At 44.3% G+C, this 22,625-nt stretch overlaps 1 protein-coding gene across 1 annotated transcript in view; it reads right to left on the reverse strand.

Annotated features, from left to right (window-relative positions):
* Positions 1–22,625, reverse strand: part of LOC108423819 (protocadherin Fat 3) — a 131,865-nt gene that overhangs the window by 45,651 nt on the left and 63,589 nt on the right. The window contains exons 10-18 of the mRNA XM_017691409.2: positions 18,512–22,612; positions 16,680–16,876; positions 15,786–15,939; positions 12,096–12,329; positions 10,007–10,399; positions 4,981–5,195; positions 4,293–4,430; positions 3,818–3,961; positions 2,041–2,238 (exon numbers count right to left, since the gene is read on the reverse strand). Of these exons, the coding sequence (XP_017546898.2) occupies positions 2,041–2,238; positions 3,818–3,961; positions 4,293–4,430; positions 4,981–5,195; positions 10,007–10,399; positions 12,096–12,329; positions 15,786–15,939; positions 16,680–16,876; positions 18,512–22,612 (5,774 nt within the window). The remainder of the gene's footprint in view (positions 1–2,040; positions 2,239–3,817; positions 3,962–4,292; positions 4,431–4,980; positions 5,196–10,006; positions 10,400–12,095; positions 12,330–15,785; positions 15,940–16,679; positions 16,877–18,511; positions 22,613–22,625) is intronic.

Raw genomic sequence — 22,625 nt, forward strand, 5'->3', positions numbered from 1 at the left:
TGTGTGTGTGTGTGTGTGTGTGTGTGTGTGTGTGTGTGTGTGTGTGTGTGTGTGTGTTAAATTACTGACTTTTCATGGATGTAGTTTTTTTTATTGCGCTCTATTCAGTTTTGAACAATCACACTTCTCATACAACTGGCCAACATACAAAGATTTTTTGGGGGAGGGATTTTTACCCAATTATCTCCCCAATTAAGTCGTCTCCAATTCCCCCTGCTAGGTAGGACTCCCCCAATCACACGATGGTATCAGCACTAGGAGGGTGAAGCATAACACAGGGTTCCTCTGAGACCAGTGAAACCAGCCACCGCATCTTCTCAAACTGTCGCTCACGCAACAGCATTGGACAGCCGAACGTGCTCTGAGGAAAGATCTGCCACGTCAACTAAGAGATGCCTGTGCTATAGCACTGTGTTGAGTGATGGGAGGAGAAGAGGGGGCCATCCTACCCACCCAGAGAGCGAGGCCAATTGTGCTCTCTTGGACTCCTGACTACGGCTGTAGCATCACCAGGGATCGAACTCGTGATCTCCTGATGATAGGGCCAACGATTAAGACGTTTGCGGCACTCAGGAGCCCCCATACAAAACGTTTTAAGAAAGTCCACAGGGGGGTCCAAAGTTTCCAGAATTTCTCTGTTTGGTGATGCAAGTCGAAGGTCAGTTTTTCCATAGGAAGCAGTATTGCAGCTTAGGAAAGCCACCGCTCAACAGTTGGCGGAGTGGGACCGGCCCATTGAATAAGGACACATTTTTGTCCAGAAACGAAAACATTAGAAACTAAAATTTGCAATCAGTATCAACATATGCTCTGCTTCTATTCCCAAAGGATACAGGGCCGGAGCTTCTGATAATCACGTTTGAAAAATATTTCCTACTGTAATATGTACTCCGTCCCAGAATGTGCCAGCTTTTTTCACATTGCCAAAAGACAAGAAAGAACGTTCCCTTTTCAGTTCTACACTTAAAGTACAAACAAGATCTGTCTGGCAACCTTTTTTGTAGGTGAGCAGGTGTAAAGTATATATCCTATTCATGAACCGAAAGTTAAGCTCATGAACACCAGATGAGGTACATCTGGGAAACAGGGTTTTACAAATGTTAAGCCAGTCCTCTTCTGAGAGAGGCTGGTCTAGGTCCCCTTCCCAAATTTCTCTGAGTGTCTGACGCCTTAATACTGTTTAGCAAATGTCATAAATTAGCGAAATCTACCGTCTGGCCTGATCTTGCTTAACCCTTCATTGTCCTCACCAAGACGAAAGCAATGGGATTTTATATGTTTTATTTTTTGGGGGCAACAATAAAAACAATTGGTGTTTTTTTGTTTCCTTTTTTTGGCCCCACAATAAAAAAAAATCACGTCTACCAAACTTTGAGATGGCACTTTGTGGCGTATATGGTGACTCAAAATGTGCTCTACCAAATAGTTGGAGCAGAACATTAAAAGGTCAACCAGTAACACCTCAAGGTCTATTAATTCCTTTCTGAATTTCCCATCCTTAACCGCTTATTCTCCAGGGTATAGTTTGGTTTGTCCATCTGAATTTACGGGATCAAATCATAAGGCAAATTATTCAGTAACTGCATGAAATAAATTTAATTTTTACTTTATTTATGAAAGTTCCCCTCAAATTATCAGAACATGTGTTTTATGATCTCCATATCACTACATGCTTACGATTTACTGCTGAAAGCCAAAAATCTCCGCCGCTCTATGTGTTATTTTCTAAAAGTGATGTTTCCAGAGCAGATCACTGAAGAGACGCCGTCTGTTTACAGTTTAGAGCCCAGATTTGGGGAAAAACGGCTTGACTTTCAGTAGAAAAACAAAGTTCGGCTTCTTTTATTATAAGGGTTTAAAATGACGTCACCGTCTATTAGACTGGAGAGAAGAGCTACAGCCTCACACGACGCCCAGCTTCTGAATGGAGCTTATGGAATATGAACGTTATGAAGAACACGACCAAGAGCGTTCTGGAGCCACCGGTGGACTCGAGGAGTTTAAGAGGTTAATGGTTTAATGACTGAATGGTGTGTTTACCTGTATCTCCAGTGTGTACTCCCGCGTAGCGTCCGGCCCAAACACCCTGTTGGAGCGCAGCTCTCCGTTCTGGTCCAGACTAAACGCGCTGTCCTCGTTTCCAGACACAATGCGAAATTCAAAAGGGCCTCCATTTCGTGGGGAGTCATTATCGGACACAGACAGCGTCAGGATGGTGGTCCCTGCAGGCTTGTTCAGCTGAAAAATTAACATTTAATACAGACAAATAATTAAGATAACACAGAGCTGTTCAGCAGATTCTAATGCAAAGCAACAATTCTGAAAAATACAGACTCCTATTTGAATGCTCCGATGTCTGAAGTTGGTTCTTCAGGTTTGTGCTGGAACCACAATGTAGCTGAGAAATGGCAGCTTATATCTCAGCAACTACCATCAGGCAAACTGCATGTCTAAATCGTCACATACCGAGCTGTTCTGTCATTTCAAACAGACTACATTTGTCTTTTCTGTAGTGTCATACTGTGTCAGGAAGAACACAAGCAAATCCATATGACATTACTAAATAACATTACATCATATTTTCAAACAGGCAATAAACAACTGATGTACACCAACCGGACATAACATTCTGACCACCTCCTTGTTTCTACGCTCACTGTCCACTTTATCAGCTCCACTTACTGTATAGCTGCACTCTGTAGTTCTACAGTTACAGACTGTAGTCCATCTGTTTCTCTGATACTCTGTTACCCTGTTCTTCAGTGGTCAGGACCCCCATGGACCCTCACAGAGCAGGTACTATTTGGGTGGTGGGTCATTCTCAGCACTGCAGTAACACTGACATGCTGGTGGTGTGTTGGTGTGTGTTGCACTGATCTAAGTGGATCAGACACAGCAGTGCTGCTGGAGTTTTTAAACACCTCAGTGTCGCTGCTGGACTGAGAATAGCCCACCAACCAAAAACATCCAGCCAACAGTGTCCTGTGACCACTGATGAAGGACCAGAGGATGACCAACACAAACTGTGCAGCAGCAGATGAGCTGTCGTCTCTGACTTTACATCTACAAGGTGGACCGACAAGGTAGGAGTGTCTAATAGAGTGGACAGTGAGTGGACACAGTGTTTAAAAACTCCAGCAGCACTGCTGTGTCTGATCCACTCAGACCAGCACAACACACACTAACACACCACCACCATGTCAGTCTTACTGCCCTGCTGAAAATGATCCACCACCCAAATAGTACCTGCTCTGTGAGGGTCCATGGGGGTTCTGACCACTGAAGAACAGGGTAACAGAGTATCAGAGAAACAGATGGACTACAGTCTGTAACTGTAGAACTACAGAGTGCAGCTATACAGTAAGTGGAGCTGATAAAGTGGACAGTGAGCATAGAAGCAAGGAGGTGGTCATGATGTTCTGCCTGATTGGTGCTTTTATTACAGAAGCGTGTTGATTTTAACGGGATCAAAGGTCAGGGACATTCAACTTCAGTTTTCAGACCAGCCCTACATGCACAGAGATTTCTCCATATTCTCTGAGTCTTTTGGTGTTACTACACACTATAAAGTCAAGTGGTAGAAGCAGCTCATAAAGGTGTAGGCTTTTCCAGAACGCCCCTTTTATACCCAAGCATTTTAGAACGTGTGTAAGGTAAAATATTAAATACCTTATCTTTAAGATGTTCTCATTTTAATAAATAAATGCCAAGCATACATTTACAGATCATTGCTTTCCGTTTTTATCTGCATCTTACCTACTGTCTCAACTTTTTTTGGAATTGGGGCTTGTATTCCTTTAAGATAACTGACAAGTACCTGAATGACTGCTGAGGCGTTTGCTGGGGAGAACACTGGTGCATTGTCATTCACATCAGCAATCTCAATGTTTACAGTTACCGTCGTGGACATTGCAGGTGATCCACTGTCAAAAGCCTGGACTGACAGCAAGTAGCTGGAGACCTTAGGTGAGCGAGACAGAAAGACAGACGATAAACACACATCGAGAACAGTGCGATTATCAAAGGAGTCAAACTGTGTGTGGATGGTTTCTAACTGTCTCCTCTTTCAACATCAACCATCATCTCGCATAGCAATTCTAGTCCACCTGCAGAAGCACCGATGCGTTAATTCAAGCTTTTATGGTTGGTTTGCAAATAATTGAGCGAATATACAGAATGGGGCTGGACACAATTAAGACTCTAAGCACCAAAGCCAAAGTAATTTAGTGTCAAGTGTGGTTAGTCAAAGTCAGGAGGCTCATTTAATCTCGAGAGTTGTTTAAAGCACTAACCGTCTCTCGGTCGAGTGCTTTGTTGACCTTCAGAAGTCCAGTGACGGGATCAATCCAGAACTGGTTTCCACGGTCCCCTCTCAGGATGGAGTAACTGATGCGTCCATTAACTTGGCTGTCAAGGTCTTCTGCTAACAGCTTCACATCACGAGTGCACACAAAGCAGTTGCTATGCAGGCAAACTCCAGCTTTGTTCAACCTACTCCCTACCAGCCACAATCTGCAGCATGTAGTCAGTTACCACGGACAATAATTCCAACATTTAAAAGAACAGAAAATATGTTGACTTGAAAAACACTTATTATAGAAGTCAATAGGCAGTTACTTCAGCTTCAGTGGCTACAGCATTTGCCCATTGGCTTCTATTATGTGTTTGTTTCCAGTCAATGAGTTTTATGTTGTTTTCTCAATACAGATAATCTTTCAAAACCATTGCCTGTGATAACGCCACAGATGCAGCAGGCAGAGATCACATTGAAAAGCACTGGAGAATTCATTAAAGAAAAACAATCAGCTGGCTTGGATACTGCATAGGCACATAACGCAAATAACTTTATACCATCAGTTTGTTCATTAAAGATGGATGAGAATACTGAAGGTCAATAAGTAGCGGCTGTAAAAATAAACTGATGCCCGTGGCTCATTTAGTGCTAATGAAGCTATAAAGCTGTAAATGAGAGAACTTTACCCTGGTGACTGCTTCTCCAATGGCAGCGTCCTCACTGATCAGGACATTGTAAATGTCCTCGCTGAAGGACGGTGCGTTATCGTTGATGTCCATAACTTCGACAGTTACAATGGTGGAGGTTTTAAGAGGCGGTGTTCCACCATCCACAGCCTCTACTTTGAGGAAGAAGTCTTTGCACACCTCATAGTCCAAATCGTCGGCCACAGCAATGGTGCCTGGAGTTTGGAGAAACGAGAAATTGCATCAGCATTTAAAACAGGACAGGCAGACCTGCTTTTGGGCAGTTTCAGTGACCACATAACTGCAAACACAGGTGTTGGTGCAAAGTTACTTTAGTTAATAAGTTTATACTTAACCCCAACACAGGTTTGGTGTTTGAAGTTTTCTTCTTGAGCGAATATGGAAGCAAAGCTTATGACCATCCAATAACATCATGCCTAAATCATCCCATGTAGAACCCAATATTGTACTAATTCTTCAATAATTTATTATACTACAGTCAGTTCCGGCCACGCAAGCTGATTGGTTGAGAGGCGTTCTAACTGTGCTGTTATTTCACCAGAACATCACAGGTTTTTCACAAACACTGAGAGGCTGTTGCTAAGCAACGACTTTGACAGCTGTAGGAGACGCTCGAGCCGTTTGAACGTTTTTACTTCTTACTTTGCCACAAACAGAAAACAGACACTGTTGAGTTCACATCTGACCGACAGTCGATTTGGTCCGACTCTGAAGACGAGACGACACTAAATTCCCAAACTGTCGTCACCACTGAGCAGCTTTTCAGTCGGCAGCTGTGACAGAAGAACAGCTGAACAACCTGGAATCAGCCAGAAATGAACCCAACACCATTCGCCAAACGTCTTCAGAGTCTGACCAAGACTGAGCCATAAAACTGACCCAATAAAAACTAAAAGCTGCTCAGTGGTGACGACAGTTTGGGAATTTAGTGTAAGGAGCTGGAGAACGAACTGCCGGCTGAGCAGCGAGTGGGCGGAGCTCGTTACTCTGACGTAGCAACGAGCTGCTCGTTAAGGAGCTGTAATTAGGAGGAAGGAACTGAACATTAAAACACATTAAACGCCGCGTTCACGGCCAGTTTATTCATTTCTTACTGTATTTATTTAACTGCTGTATTAAAGCAGTAGAACACTGGAGGAGTGAGTTATCACCAATAACATCACGGCTGGGATGATCTACGGCCACCAGATCACAGCCGTGATGTTATTTTGCGATAAGACGCTCCCTCTCAGGTTCTATTATCTAAAAAACAATCAGAAAGGTAATGCACTTTTGTACTTAGTCAAAAAAGTAATAAAACCCAATAATGTAAAAACTTGCTTGATGATGTCATATGTCTTAACTGATAATACGATTTTTACGGATAATGTAATATCTTCTTTAATTACAGGAAATGTATTATGTTTTTAGGTTCACAGCATGTGAAACCTTATTATATTCATTGGAATTAACTATATTTACAAGCTGATCGTTTTTTCTAATCTTAGATGTGAAGCACCAAATGGACTCAAAAGTAGACACAGTAACTGATGACGTTTCTTGAGTTGATTCAACTTGAGGACACCCAACTCAAACTTCTTAGTTGAGTCAAAAATTCTCCCAGCTCTGCATCTTTGTCACGATTGGCCCCTCCCAGTCCTGTCCATGTGTTCGTGTTGTGTTTTGGTTTAGCCCGCGTGTTCTTTGTTTTGTTTTTTAGTCCAGCCCCCTTGTTTCGTGACTCCACCCCTGATTGTTCCCGCCTGTTCCTCATGTATTTAAAGCCTGTGTTTTCCCGTCTGGTCGCTGGTCTTTGTTCTGTTGTTTGTTCTGTTCTGCTTGTTTGATTCTGGTTTGTCTGTCATGTCTGTCCCCCGATCAATCCGTGTTGGCTCTATGACCCTGGACCGTTTGGACTATGACCCTGGATTTGCCCTTAATAAACGCTGTTTATCTCCGCATTTGCGTCCGCCTCCTCGCTCCCCATTACAATCTTGTTTTTTCCCCACTAGCTGGCGCTCCTTCAATCACACAGTCTCCTCTGCCATATTTTCCTCTTGGGCTTCTGGATATGGACAGCTGTGGCACTGCTGGGATTCAAACTCACAACCTCCTGATGTTGGGATGTATTTTTAGACAGTTGCACCATTTTGTGTCTACGTTAAACAGACGTAGACACAAAATCTGTTTCATGTCTTCCTAGTGGACTAAGGCGTCACCCCAACAGGAGGTTGTGAGCTTGAGCCCCAGCGATGCCACAGCCATGCTTACGCATGTACCCAAAAGAAAAAACATCTGGAGAAATTAAGCAGAAGAAACACGTCGATTTCATCACCTCACTGAGATGCAGAACTAAAAAAAAGCTTAAGGAATTTTTGACTCAACTAAGAAGTTTGAGTTGTGTGAACTCGTGTCCTCAAGTTGAATCAACTCAAGGAAAGTCATAGAATCAGTTACTATAATCACATTAAGTTGAGCTGACCTCTAATTCCAGCCTAAATCTATCTTTACATGTCTTTTAATACGTTTACCACGTTGTGTTTTGTGGTTTTCTATAGTAGATCTTTTTTACTCCACATTGTTTCCATGTTTTCGTTTCTAATTGTGCTCTCACTGCGACACCCAATGCAAACACTGGGAATCCCTGCGGTGTCCCCCAACCATGACTGCTAGCTTAGCAACTGTCCTAAAGGTTAATAAACACTGCCCAGCTAGCATTAGTGTAACTCCTACCTCTGTCATCAAACTACGGAGCCCTGCTAGTGAAATCCTGTATGAATAGAAATAATGCGTGACAACTTAGTAAGGTGTGGGAATGAGATGATTAAGTCATGGCCACAACTTATTAGTGATACTTTTTTTAATCCCACAAACGGGGAAATTCCACCTCTGCATTTAACCCATCCGTGAAGTGAAACACCACATACACACTAGTGAATATACACACACTAGGGGGCAGTGAGCACACTTGCCCGGAGCGGTGGGCAGCCCTATCCACGGCACCCGGGGAGCAGTTGGGGGTTAGGTGTCTTGCTCAAGGACACCTCAGTCATGGACTGTCAGCACTGGGGATCGAACCATCATACAGAAAATAGGGATTCTATCTTTATTCAAGAGGAAAGTTTTTAACACTTTCTGTCAGAGAAAAGAAGGAAGCTGATAAGGTGAGGTATCTAATTAGCTGTCTTAGCTACAGTACTTCACCAACTTTTAGCTCCCATCTGACTAGACATTCTCTCCATACAGCTTCCGTAAGATATTCAGTTTCCTAGCAGTAAAGTTGGCCGTCTCCCTTCCTAGCGCATCCACCCCTAAGCAGACTATCAAGAGTTCCCATCACCTTCGAGAGGCATCAAGAGAAGTGGGTTCTCCTAACATATAAACCAGAAAGTCTCACTCAACAGACAACAGCAACCCTGCTGTAGGAGGCGAGAAGGAATGTTCACAGCAGATGTGGCGATGGGTAAGCTTTTTATTTTGGACGGAGTGTCCTTTTAACACCTCAATGTTGTTTGAAGCAAGTGTCTGATGATTTAGGCATGCAGTTCACACAGTGCTAATTAATGAGGCATCAGCGTCAGTAGTTATTAGCTTTGTGCTGTGCATCTCTCCTACTAATCTATACTTGTCAGTGTTTCCCAACTGGATTCGCACGCTGGAAATCAGGGGGGAAACTAGACTGTGCATTCAAAGGGGGGTCGGGGGCTCCAGTATACACCGCTATATGAAACACGTCTTAAGCTTATGGGCTATGCATAATTTAATGACTTTATCCACTGCGCTCAGAAGTTCCACAATCCTCAAATTATAATCCACGGTTAACATTCCTCTGACACTTTTGTCCCGTCATTGATGTAAACAGCGTAACGCAAGTCAGTTAGTGTGGATGGATTCTGCCATTATAGTGCGAAAGATTGAATTACTTGGTGCTGAGAAAAATATTGCGCCTGACTAAAAGAGGGTTTTGAGATCATATGAGGAGCGAGTTCTTTCTCCTGTTCACAGACAGAGCACCACACTCTCAAAAGTGATGTAACAGCTCACTCATTTTGTGTTATTACTATTTTAACACATTTTGTATTAGGCTTGGCAACATGTCTCTGACACAGACGGTGTAATGAGAACATCCTTCTGTTAAAATTCTGACCAGGCTGGTTGTGTTAAGCCTCAGAAGTCGAACACTGTAGCTGCACTTCAGAAAGCACAAGAATACGCCGATCAGACGAAACATGATCACCGCCTCCTTCTCTGATTCTCTGTTACCCTGTTCTTCAGTGGTCAGGACCCCCATGGATCCTCACAGAGCAGGTGCTATTTGGGTGGTGGGTCATTCTCAGCACTGCCGTAACACTGACGTGGTGGTGGTGTGTTGGTGTGTGTTGTGCTGGTCTGAGTGGATCAGACGCAGCAGTGCTGCTGGAGTTTTTAAACACCTCAGTGTCTCTGCTGGACTAAGGATAGTCCACCAACCAAAAATATCCAGCCAACAGCTTCCTGTGACCACTGATGAAGGACTAGAGGATGACCAACGCAAACTGTGCAGCAGCAGATGAGCTGTCGTCTCTGAATTTACATCTAGAAGGTGGACTGACAAGGTAGGAGTATCTAATAGAGTGGACAGTGCGTGGACACATTGTTTAAGAAATCCAGCAGCACTGCTGCGCCTGATCCACTCGCACCAGCGCAACGCACACTAACACACCACCTCCACATCAGTGTCACTGCAGTGCAGAGAATGATCCACCACTCAAATAGTACCTGCTCTGTGAGGGTCCCATGGGGGTCCTGACCACTGAAGAACAGAGTACAGAGTATCAGAGAAACAGATGGACTACAGTTTGTAACTGTAGAACTACAGAGTGCAGCTATACAGTAAGTGGAGCTGATAAGATGGACAGTGAGAGTAGAAACAAGGAGGTGGTCATAATGTTACATCTGATCGGTGTACACTGGTTGTGTTAACAGTAACACAAAATGTGTTGCTTTAAGTGTGTGTGTGTGTTGACTGTGCAGTTGCTCCTCTCACCTGTGGCCTCATCAATGATGAACTTGCCCAGTTCGTTGCCTGTAGTGATACTATAGTAGATCTCAGCATTGACGCCGATGTCTTCACTGGTGGCAAAAACCCTCAGCACCTCTGTTCCCACTGCAACATCCTCAGGCACTGTAACTGCATAGTCCTGCTTCTGGAAGACCGGCGGGTTATCGTTCACATCCAGAACCATGACAGTTAGGTCCACCTGCGTGGAGAGGGAGCCAGGCACCCCTGCCTGGTCTGCAGCCTGGACCCTCAGACGGTACGAGTCCTGGAGCTCACGATCCAGAGGTTTCTCTAGAATCACCACTCCAGAAAAGGGGTCAATGGAGAAGAAGTTGTCAGCCGAGTCCACCAAAGAGTACAGGATGCTTCTGTTCAGGCCTGGTCCAGACAGAAGAGACATACGATTAGAGGGATTTTAATTAAATTGAATATTTCAAACAATTTCCAGTGGCACAGCCTCATCATGAGGCTAGGCTTAATCTGAGTCATGACACCTGGAGCTAGACAATTTTATTTAGTTTATGCAATTATGATTTCAATATTATGGCAATGTACATAAAGTCATGTTCATAATTCAAATAAACATCTTCTTCTTCTTTCGGCTGCTCCCTTTAGGGGTCACCACAGCGGATCATCTGCCTCCATCTTGCCCTATCCACTGCCTCCTCTACTTTTACACCCACCATCTCCATGTCCACCTTCACTACATCCAAAAACCTTCTCTGAGGTCTACCTCTTCTCCTTCTACCCGGCAGCTCCATCTCCAACATTCTTTGCCCAATATATCCACTATTCCTCCTCAACACATGTCCAAACCATCTCAACCTGGCCTCTCTGGCTTTATCTCCAAACTGCTCCACCTTCACTGTCCCTCTGATCTGCTCATTTCTAATCTTGTCCATCCTTGTCACTCCCAACGAAAATCTCAGCATCTTCATCTCCATCACCTCCAGCTCAGCCTCCTGTCTTTTAGACAGAGCCACAGTCTCCAAACCAAACATCATAGCAGGACGCACTGCTGTCTTGTAAACCTTCCCTTTCACTCTTGCTGCTATCCTTCTGTCACACATCAGCCCTGACACCCGTCTCCACCCACTCCATCCTGCCTGGACCCTCTTCCTCACCTCTTTTCTGCACTGTCCATTGCTCTGGATGGTTGACCCAAGATATTTGAAGTCATCCACCTTTACGACCTCTACTCCTTGCATCTTCACCTTTCCACCTGCCTCCCTCTCATTCACACACATGTATTCCGTCTTGTCTCTACTGACCTTCATTCCTCTCCTCTCCAGTGCAAACCTCCACCTCTCCAGATTCTCTTCCACCTGCTCTCTACTCTCACCACAGATTACAATGTCATCTGCAAACATCATGGTCCATGGAGCCTCCTGCCTGACCTCATCTGTCAACCTGTCCATCACCATTGCAAACAAGAATGGGCTCAAAGCTGATCCCTGATGTAACCCCACCTTCACCTTGAAACCATTTGTCACTCCAACTGCACACCTCACCACTGTCTCACTATCCTCATACATGTCCTGCACCACCCTAACATACTTTTCAGCTACACCTGACTTCCTCATACAGTACCACAGTTCCTCTCTTGGCACCCTATCATCTGCCTTCTCTAGATCCACAAAGACACAATGCAGCTCCTTCTGACCTTCTCTGTACTTCTCTACCAACACTCTCAACACAAAAATTGCATCTGTGGTGCTCTTTCTGGGCATGAAACCAAACTGCTGCTCACTGATCTGAACCTCTCGCCTTAGCCTTGCTTCAACAACTCTTTCCCATACCTTCATGGAGTGGCTCAGCTCTGTAATTACATACTTTACATGCTTTAAATGTCTAAAAACATACATTTTCTCATACTGTAGGTCTCTATTCATCCTCATCTGTTAAGCACAGTGGAACTCATTTAATTTCAATTCCAAGACGCTGTGTTACACAGCCAAAATAACAAGAACCTTGTCAATGTCCAAATATTTATGGGCCTGCCTGTATATCCATTGACACAGCAGTTAACCGAACACTGAATATGGCACTGCCAAGCTTGTAAAGGGATACACACCCTCGTCAGGATCACTGGCCTGCAATCGAGTCAGCAGGGTTTTGGGTGCAGCGCTCTCAAACACGCTGGCTAGGAACTCGGTGAAAAAGAAGGATGGAGCGTTATCGTTCACATCCAGGACAGTGAGGGATATCTCCGAGCGGCAGAACAGACCGCCTCCGTCCGTAGCCTGGGCTATTAGTTTATAGCCTGGAGTCTTCTCTCGGTCCATTACGGAGGCCGTCTTCAGCTCGCCTGCAAAACAAAAGAGAAATGAACATCAAAATAAAAAATAATAAACGAACACAGTAATGAATTCCTCGTAGGACGGCATCAGATGACCAGATCATTGCCATGGGATATATAAAACTCCCACCTCAGAGATATGAAGCAGTCTATTTTCAAAACCTTCGCTAAAGAAAGTGAAGCAGTGACTTTTTATTTAACACAGATTTCGCCTAAAGTGCACAACGATTCAAAAGTTTGGAATCTGTTTCTATATGCATATGTATATATATATATATATATATATATATATATATATATATATATATATATATATATACACACACACACACACACACAGTACTGTGTGAAAGTCAAAGCACCCACTACACATTCTCAAAATCTATTTATTTCTGTAGTTTGTGTTTATTTGCTGAGAAAAGTGTTAAAATTTGAATAAACAAAATTTATATTTAGAATATTAATTAATAAAGATAGATAGATAGATAGATAGATAGATAGATAGATAGATAGATAGATGTAAATGTAGTAGAGGCTCAAGGTTGTACTGCAGGGGTTGCCTGTTGTTCTCTATGTGAGGCGATACATCCGAGCGGCCGCCATGTTGGAGAGGTCAAGAGCCGCTTCTGAACAGATTCACTTGTATTGAGAGACGACGGGTCTCAGGATTAAATCAGCCACGACTTCCTTACTACTCCACTGATTTTCACCAAATCTGTTCAGTTATAATCCTCAGACACAGATGAATCCACCCTGCACGGATCTGCTCTCGGTAGCTCTTATTTCTTTAATAACTGATCGTGCTAATTATCCATCTGGACTAGCAGAAAAGTAGTCAGTCTGCACCTGACGTGAGTTTAGCAATCAGCAGATCCTTCAACGTGCAAATCACTTCTAATCCTTAGGCACAGAAGGATGAAGCTACGTTGGCTTCCTATTCGCCAGCTTCTTGTTTGAGTTTTCCAGTTCAACCTTAGATGGTGCAACAGTTACATCCTGGTGCCTGAAGCTGCAGGTGGAATGGGAAAATGCAATCAAGAAGCTGGTCGATGCACCATTTAAGGTGGAATGGGAAAATGCGAACAAGAAGGTGGTCGATGCACCATTTAAGGTGGAATGGGAAAATGCGAACAAGAAGCTGGTTGATGCACCATTTAAGGTGGAATGGGAAAATGCGAACAAGAAGCTGGTCGATGCACCATTTAAGGTGGAATGGGAAAATGCGAACAAGAAGCTGGTCGATGCACCATTTAAGGAGGTATGGGAAAATGCGAACAAGAAGCTGGTCGATGCACCATTTAAGGTGGAATGGGAAAATGCAATCAAGAAGCTGGTTGATGCACCATTTAAGGTGGAATGGGAAAATGCAATCAAGAAGCTGGTTGATGCACCATTTAAGGTGGAATGGGAAAATGCGAACAAGAAGCTGGTTGATGCACCATTTAAGGTGGAATGGGAAAATGCGAACAAGAAGCTGGTCGATGCACCATTTAAGGTGGAATGGGAAAATGCGAACAAGAAGCTGGTCGATGCACCATTTAAGGAGGTATGGGAAAATGCGAACAAGAAGCTGGTCGATGCACCATTTAAGGCGGAATGGGAAAATGCGAACAAGAAGCTGGTTGATGCACCATTTAAGGTGGAATGGGAAAATGCGAACAAGAAGCTGGTCGATGCACCATTTAAGGTGGAATGGGAAATTGCAAACAAGAAGCTGGTCGATGCACCATTTAAGGCAGAATGGGAAATTGCAAACAAGAAGCTGGTTGATGCACCATTTAAGGTGGAATGGGAAAATGCGAACAAGAAGCTGGTCGATGCACCATTTAAGGTGGAATGGGAAAATGCGAACAAGAAGCTGGTCGATGCACCATTTAAGGTGGAATGGGAAAATGCGAACAAGAAGCTGGTCGATGCACCATTTAAGGTGGAATGGGAAAATGCGAACAAGAAGCTGGTCGATGCACCATTTAAGGTGGAATGGGAAAATGCGAACAAGAAGCTGGTCGATGCACCATTTAAGGTGGAATGGGAAAATGTGAACAAGAAGCTGGTTGATGCACCATTTAAGGTGGAATGGGAAAATGCGAATAAGAAGCTGGTCGATGCACCATTTAAGGTGGAATGGGAAAATGCGAACAAGAAGCTGGTCGATGCACCATTTAAGGTGGAATGGGAAAATGCGAACAAGAAGCTGGTCGATGCACCATTTAAGGTGGAATGGGAAAATGCGAACAAGAAGCTGGTCGATGCACCATTTAAGGTGGAATGGGAAAATGTGAACAAGAAGCTGGTCGATGCACCATTTAAGGTGGAATGGGAAAATGCGAATAAGAAGCTGGTCGATGCACCATTTAAGGTGGAATGGGAAAATGCGAATAAGAAGCTGGTCGATGCACCATTTAAGGTGGAATGGGAAAATGCAAACAAGAAGCTGGTCGATGCACCATTTAAGGTGGAATGGGAAAATGCGAACAAGAAGGTGGTCGATGCACCATTTAAGGTGGAATGGGAAAATGCGAACAAGAAGGTGGTCGATGCACCATTTAAGGTGGAATGGGAAAATGTGAATAAGAAGCTGGTTGATGCACCATTTAAGGTGGAATGGGAAAATGCAAACAAGAAGCTGGTTGATCCACCATTTAAGGTGGAATGGGAGAATGCGAACAAGAACCTGGTTGATGCACCATTTAAGGTGGAATGGGAAAATGCGAACAAGAAGCTGGTTGATGCACCATTTAAGGTGGAATGGGAAAATGCAAACAATAAGCTGGTTGATGCATCATTTAAGGCAGAATGGGAAATTGCAAACAAGAAGCTGGTTGATGCACCATTTAAGGTGGAATGGGAAAATGCGAACAAGAAGCTGGTTGATGCACCATTTAAGGTGGAACGGGAAAATGTGAATAAGAAGCTGGCAAATAAGGCGCTAAACTATTATAAATGTCTACACGAATTAAGGAGTGTAAGGACGATTAAATGAAACAAGCTTAATATAAAACCAAAGGAAAAACAATCACATCAACAGGTTCTCTGTGCTTCATTAACCACACAGCCATATCTACACATAAACACCACATAAACAATAAACATCACACAAACATGAGTGTGGATCACTGCGTTCCCTCCGTTATATAATCCTATCCCGCTTACTGAGAGCAACATTCTTTAAATAGTGTAATTTTTACAGTATCTTTCTTAAACTGCCGCTCTATAATGGTACTGAATGCAGTCCAGCAGCGATATTGACCACTGCCTGGCTGGTATGTATAGCTATGGTGACGGCGTTAGCCAACTGAAAACCAAAACTGTGTTGAAGTGGGAGATTCTATTCATGTACAAATGATGCACACCTTTGAAGAATTCAATACATCACTGTTTTCAGGAAAGATCAAACAATGCTGAGACTCTCATGAACATATTGTAAAACGGCTATAGCACTGGGTACTGTGTGTTGTCTTATACCAGTATTTGCATCCATGTAGAAGTCTTCAACTCCTATACCGAACAGGGAATACTGAATCTCCGCATTGGAGCCTAAGTCGAAGTCTACAGCCCCAACAGTCAGGATGCCACTGTTGATGAGGACATCCTCTGGAAACGAGGCTTCATATAAGGCCTGGTGAAATGAACCACAACATATAACAAAAGTAAACTCGTATAACAATGCAGCACTCACAAATTAAAATGACAAGGTGGAGACTGACTCCCCCCATTAACTGCCTCCTTGTTTCTACACTAATTGTCCACTTTATCAGCTCCACTTACTGTATAGCTGCACTCTGTAGTTCTACAGTTACAGACTGTAGTCCATCTGTTTCTCTGATACTCTGTTACCCTGTTCTTCAGTGGACAGGACCTCCATGGACCCTCGCAGAGCAGGTACTATTTGGGTAGTGGATCATTCTCAGCACTGCAGTAACACTGACGTGATGGTGGTGTGTTAGTATGTGTTGCGCTGGTCTGAGTGGATCAGACACAGCAGTGCTGCTGGAGTTTTTAAACGCCTCAGTGTCTCTGCTGGACTGAAAATAGTCCACCAACCAAAAACATCCAGCCAACAGCGTCCTCTGGATAGCGTCCTGAAGGACTAGTGGATGACCAACACAAACTGTGCAGCAGCAGATGAGCTGTCGTCTCTGACTTTACATCTACAAGGTGGACTGACAAGGTAGGAGTGTCTAATAGAGTGGACAGTGAGTGGACACAGTGTTTAAAAACTCTAGCTAAGCTTAAATCTAGGCATCAGCAGCAAAAGCAGTCATTTCAGCACATAAAGTCTACATAAGCTTGGATTCACTATTCTGTGTACACTGGAGTTTGACAGGTGTTGAGTGAACACAGGAAATTTATCCAGACCTGGTTACATATGGGGCTGTTGTCATTGGCATCCATGACAGTGACCTCCACGATCACACGGGAAACAAACAGACCGTCACTGGCAGTGATATTTAGTAGATATCGATCTTGTTCCTCCCTGTCCAACGGCTGCTTCACAAACACCTTCCATTCTCCCTGCACTGGAGCTAGTGCAAACACCCCCTTAGGGTTCCCACCTGGGGCGAAAAAACAAGAAAACATTTGTATCCTCAATTTTTCAAATGATGAGAAGAAATAGGATGTTCTACAAAGGTCAGAACAGATTATTATGAAGTTATACAATGTTCAGGGTTCATCTGATTTCTATGATTATTTATTATAACACCTCACAGCCCCTGCATGCTACACTGGATAAACAAAGAAGCATATTCAGCACCATGTAAGATCTTTCTTACACACTGTTATATGACTTTTTACAACCAGTCTCCTTACTGCAGAGACTGTACTGACCTCCTGCTGTCATGGTTGGCTCCTCCCACTACTCCAAGTGCTCCTTTGTTTTGATCTTCCATGTGCATTTGTTTTGGTTTTCTAGTCCTGCCCCTTGTTTCAGGGTCTCCGCTCATGATTGTTTTCACCTGTTTTCTGCCTGTCTCTTGTTTACCCTTTGTTATTTAAGCCCTGTGTTCGCCCTCAGTGTTCGCTGGTCTTTGCTTGAATCTTTGTTTGTTATTTGCTGTGTTGTATGTTCTGCTTGTTCTGTTGTATTCTGGTTTGTCATGTCTGCCCCCTGATCTATCCGTATTGGCTCTATGACCCTGATTTTGGATTTGCCCTCAATAAAAGTCGCTTACCTCCGCACATGCGTCCGCTACCTCGCTCCTCGTTACACCTGCTGTCTGAACTGTGCTGATCCACATCACTGTATCTCCTCTCCTGTTAATACTCAGTGTGCAATATATCACAACTACTATTGCAATGACGCTCTGCACTTTTCTTTACACTACAATACTGATGCAACTCAAAGTTAGTCATGTCTATAGTATGTGCTGTTAGACTACCTTATACCACTCAGAGCCTGCTGTCTGTAAATACTGTGACTCTGTCTCCATGTAAAATATGCCATGTAAATATGTAAACAGATATACTTTTATACTTTATTTTATTCCTCTTGTACTTTAACTTATGTCTAGATTTATTTCTATTTTGTATTTTTCTGCATAGTTTATGTAAGTTTATGTGTAATTATATGTCTTGATTACATTAAATTATATGAAACACTGCAATTTCCCTCTGGAATCAATAAAGTTCTTTCTTTCTATCTATCTACCTATCTATCTAAATACAACAAATATGTCTTATATACTATATAGATATGCAAATAGATATACCTACTCTCTTATACTTTAACTTGTCTGCTGTTATTTCTATTTTTTATTTTCTGTGTAGTGTATGTAAGATGCCTTTACCATGTAGAAAATAGTAACATAAAGAAAAACGTGAAAAAAGGAAACCTTCTATGTGTCCAGACTTTTGACTGCCTCTGTATATTCACCAAAAGTGCACATCAGTAACCGTCAGCTAAGTAAACATGCATAGAGATGGGTACGCATAATGTGTGTGACATCATGGAATACATGCCTAAAGTACTCAGTGTAATTAGAAACCTGAGCAATATACTGAGCTTAATTCTGACAATCTGCTTACTTCCCTAAATGGGCTTTAAACAAAGGATATGACACATAAAACAGATGGCTTTTTACTTGCATTGTTTTTGTTCCCCCAGTTCATTAAATTAAACCCTTTCAATGTGATTATCTTTTCCTGAGAGTCCCCAGCAGTCGTAAATCATGGTCTAGTTTAATACACACCTGTAATATGAAAGCTGACGAGCCTATTCTGATCGGAGGTGTCCCAGTCTCGGGTGCTGAGCACAGACACGACTTCTCCGATTGGATCGCTCTCCCTCACGGCACCCCTGTAGTATCCCCTCTCAAAAGTGGGAGGGTTGTCGTTTACGTCGGCGATGGCCACAGTAACAACAGCAGTCGAAGAGAGAGAGACTACCTCTCCTAGATCTGACGCAACCACACTGAAGGTGTAAGATGGACATATCTCGTGGTCCAGGTCACCAAGAGTGGTAATCCATCCTGTTTTGCTATCAATTGCAAACATGGAGCCAGTGGCAGAGGCTCTGCCAGAGGTCTGGTCCTTCTCCTGGTTCAGGGTTGGCCCAAGGTTGTAGGTGACCTGTCCATTTGAGCCCCAGTCTGGGTCCAGAGCACGTACCTGGACGACCCTTGTACCTACTGGCATGCCCTCCATGACCATTGCTATGTAAGAGCTAGTCTCAAAGGATGGCTTGTTGTCATTCACATCTAGCACTTTCACCTCCACATCCACGACAGACATGGATTCAACCAAAGCTTGTCTCATGGTGGCAGACACTTTGAAGCGGTAGATGCTGACTTGCTCATAGTCTAGTGCATTTACAAGCCTGAGAAGACCAGTTTCCCGCTCCACCAGAAATGTTCCACCCTGGTTGCTCGCCACGGTCTCACCGTTTACTACAGCAAAAGCTCCCGTCTGACCTGGACCCAGGTACACTGAACCTAAAGCTGTCCCAACAGGTGTATCCTCTGGAACAGTGAAAGAGTACTGGGGCTGAGTGAATGTTGGTATGTTGGCATCTGGTGGCAAGACGTGGATGAAGGCGGACACCAACGAGTGTTTAGCAGGGACACCTCCATCTGTGGCTTTAACAAAGAAGGAGAGAACAGTTCCTCTTAAGTGAGCCATGCTTCCTTTTGTGACCATCCAGCCACTATCGGGCTCAATCTCTAACACATCCACTAGAGGAAGTCGGGCCTCACTGTACAGGGAGTAACTCACCCTGCCATTATCTCCTGCATCTGGGTCCTGTGCTTGGATCTGAGTCACCAGCGAGCCCATAGCTATGTTAGCCTTGATGCTAACCCTGTACTCCACAGCCCTGAAACGTGGTGCATTATCATTCTCATCTATTAGCATTACTCTAACAGTGCAGAAGGATGCCCTCCCACCACCATCAAGAGCCATCACTGTCAGCACAATGTCCCTGTTGACAGGATTCTCTCGGTCCAACTTCTGAGCAGTAGTGATCACTCCATCCACTCCTATGCTAAACTGAGTCTTCCCAAGGTCATTGATGAATGAATACATGATCTGACCAAAAAGCCCAGAGTCCTCATCTGTGGCCCGCACCTGAATGACTTTGGTTCCTGCAGGTGCATTTTCTCGCACCTCAGCCAGGTAAAACCTCTGGCTAAACACAGGGCTGTAAAGGTTAGCCCCTAGGATCCGTATGTTCACCTGTGCTGTACTAGTGAACACTCCGTCCGATACGGAAACATTGAGGATGTACGCCGGCCTTATGCCTTGCCTGCGCTGGTTGGACAAGGAAATGACTCCAGTCTGAGAGTCAATGACAAAGTTCATCCTGTCATCTCCAGAGAGTATGCTGTACTTTAGTCTGTCAGTATCTGAGCTATCTGCATCAGAAGCTTGGACACATGTCACAAAGTGTCCCCTGGGAGCCAGTTCACTGATAAAAGCCTCGTAGAGTGGCTGGTTGAAGGCTGGAGGATTGTCATTCGTGTCATTCACCAAGACAGTAACCATGACTTCACTACTCTGGGCCGGAGAGCCACTGTCTGTTGCCCGGACGATGAAGTTGTAGCTCTGGATAAGTTCGTAGTCTAGAAGACGAGCTGTCAGGACAACACCGCTGCTGCTGTCAATATGGAAGTAGTCTGTGCTGTTAAAAGCATCTGAAAGAATCTGATAGCGAACAACACCGTTTTTTTCAGAGTCCTTGTCTGTTGTCAAGAGCTGTACGACTGCAGTTCCAATCATGGAGTTCTCAGCCAGTGTGGACAAATATGAGGCTTTCTCGAACACAGGTGCATTGTCATTAACATCTACAACAACAATGTCAACATCTACTTCTGATCTAGCTCCAGTGAGCGTGTCTGTGGATCTCACTGTTAGCCTGTAGTAGGAGATAGTCTCATAATCTAAAGGGCAAATGACACTAATCACACCGCTGTCAAATCCAATGTCAAAATTAAGTGAGGAATCCCCATCCACAATGGTGTAGATGATATTCTGTCCTTCAGGACTAGTAGCATTAATGCTTAAAATAGGGGTGGACACAGCTATGTCCTCTCTAACAGAAATGCCATAGAAGGGCTTGTCAAAAACAGGCATGGCTTTATTAACTACTGTGACTGGGAGCTCCACCGCAGTGAAAAGGGAGGGGTAGCCCGCATCACGTGCGAGAATGACCACCGGGTACTCAACATTGGACAGGTCTGCTACAAAAGCTCTTTTAAGGGTGAGTTCACCAGTAACACGGTTTATCTCAAAATGTCTGTGCTCCTCTTTGAGTTCGTAGGAAATCTTCCCATTTATCCCTCTGTCCAGGTCCGTGGCCGACACCTGGAATATGGATGAGCCCGGATGGGCATCCACCTGCACTGCAGCATAGTATGGAAGGCCTACAAACTCTGGAGCATTATCGTTGACGTCCTCCACTTGCACTCGTACGGTCACTCTAGCCACCCTCAGTCGGTCATACTCCCGGGACACCTCCACGACCAGTTCGTAAAACTCCTGTTCCTCACGATCAAATGGGATTCCTGTGGTCTTTATGACCCCAGATGTAGGCTGGATATTAAAGCGAGTCCCTGCGTTTAGCAGCGTATACTTAAGTGGCTCATTTAGACGGTTCCCAATAGCATTGACCACCGTCACTGCAGATATGTTTGAAGTGTTCTCCAGCACTGAGGAGGAGTATGATGGCTGACTGAAAAGGAGACCACTGTCCATAGCTTCCCGGACTAGCACTGTCACAAAAGCTGTGCTGGAGTAACGTCCATCTGACACCTTTACACTAAAGCGATAGCGGTCTTGGGACAGTTTGTTGTTTTTGACTGTGAGGATGCCAGAAGTAGGCTCAATAGCAAAGAGCTCCAAGTTGTTGTCAGCCAAAGAATAAATCAGATCAATACTCAAGGTCATGTCAGGGTCTGATGCTTCCACTCTCAAAGCCTCTACACCGACATAAGTAGGAAGCATTAAGACAGCATCATAGGCGTCCTGTGAGAACTTAGGAGGCGAGTCGTTGATGTTCACCACCTTGACTACAACCTCAGCTGGACTTTCTGCAGTCAACTGGGGGGTACCGCTGTCCCTCACATTGACACGGAAGTAAAACCCACTGAAGGTCTCGTAGTCCAAGCTGGCAATGGTCCTGACTGATCCAGTACCTGAGTCCACAGTGAAGAACAACTTAGCCATATCTTCCACAATCTCGAAAACCAATAAGGCATTTTGGTTCCTATCAGCATCAATGGCTTGGATCACCAGGGGACTTCCGTCTTCACCTAAAACCACGCTGTTGACTGGGGCTGCCTCGCTAATGCTCCCAGAGTAGCGCAGCTGTTTAAAAGCTGGCGGATTATCATTCTCATCTACCACCTGGATGTTGACTGTAGCACTGGACACAATCCCTGCCATGTTAACAGCCTGGATGACCAGCACGTAGGATGCAGTGGCCTCAAAATCTAAAGACTTCTGAGTCGTGATTACGCCTGTAAAGCCGTTGACTCTAAATTTCCTCTCAATATTCCCTTGTGAGATTTCATAAATGAGTGCTGAACGGCTTACAGCACTGACATTGGTGACAAACGTTCCTATAGGCACGTTCTCAGTGATCTCGGCCTGGTACTCCATCTGGGTGAACTTGGGGCTAGAGAAGTCTGAGAGTGAGACGATGATCCTGGCAGTAACTGTGGCACTTAGAGCTGGAGTGCCTCCATCTGTGGCACGCACGGTGAGGATGTAATGCCCAACAGATGTGAAGTCCAGCTCTCTGGCCACTGAAACGATGCCAGACAGCGAATCAATTCCAAATGTCCCTCCAGTGTTGCCTGAAAGAGAGCA

This window comes from Pygocentrus nattereri, chromosome 18, assembly GCF_015220715.1.
Source record: "Pygocentrus nattereri isolate fPygNat1 chromosome 18, fPygNat1.pri, whole genome shotgun sequence".
NCBI lineage: Eukaryota > Metazoa > Chordata > Actinopteri > Characiformes > Serrasalmidae > Pygocentrus > Pygocentrus nattereri.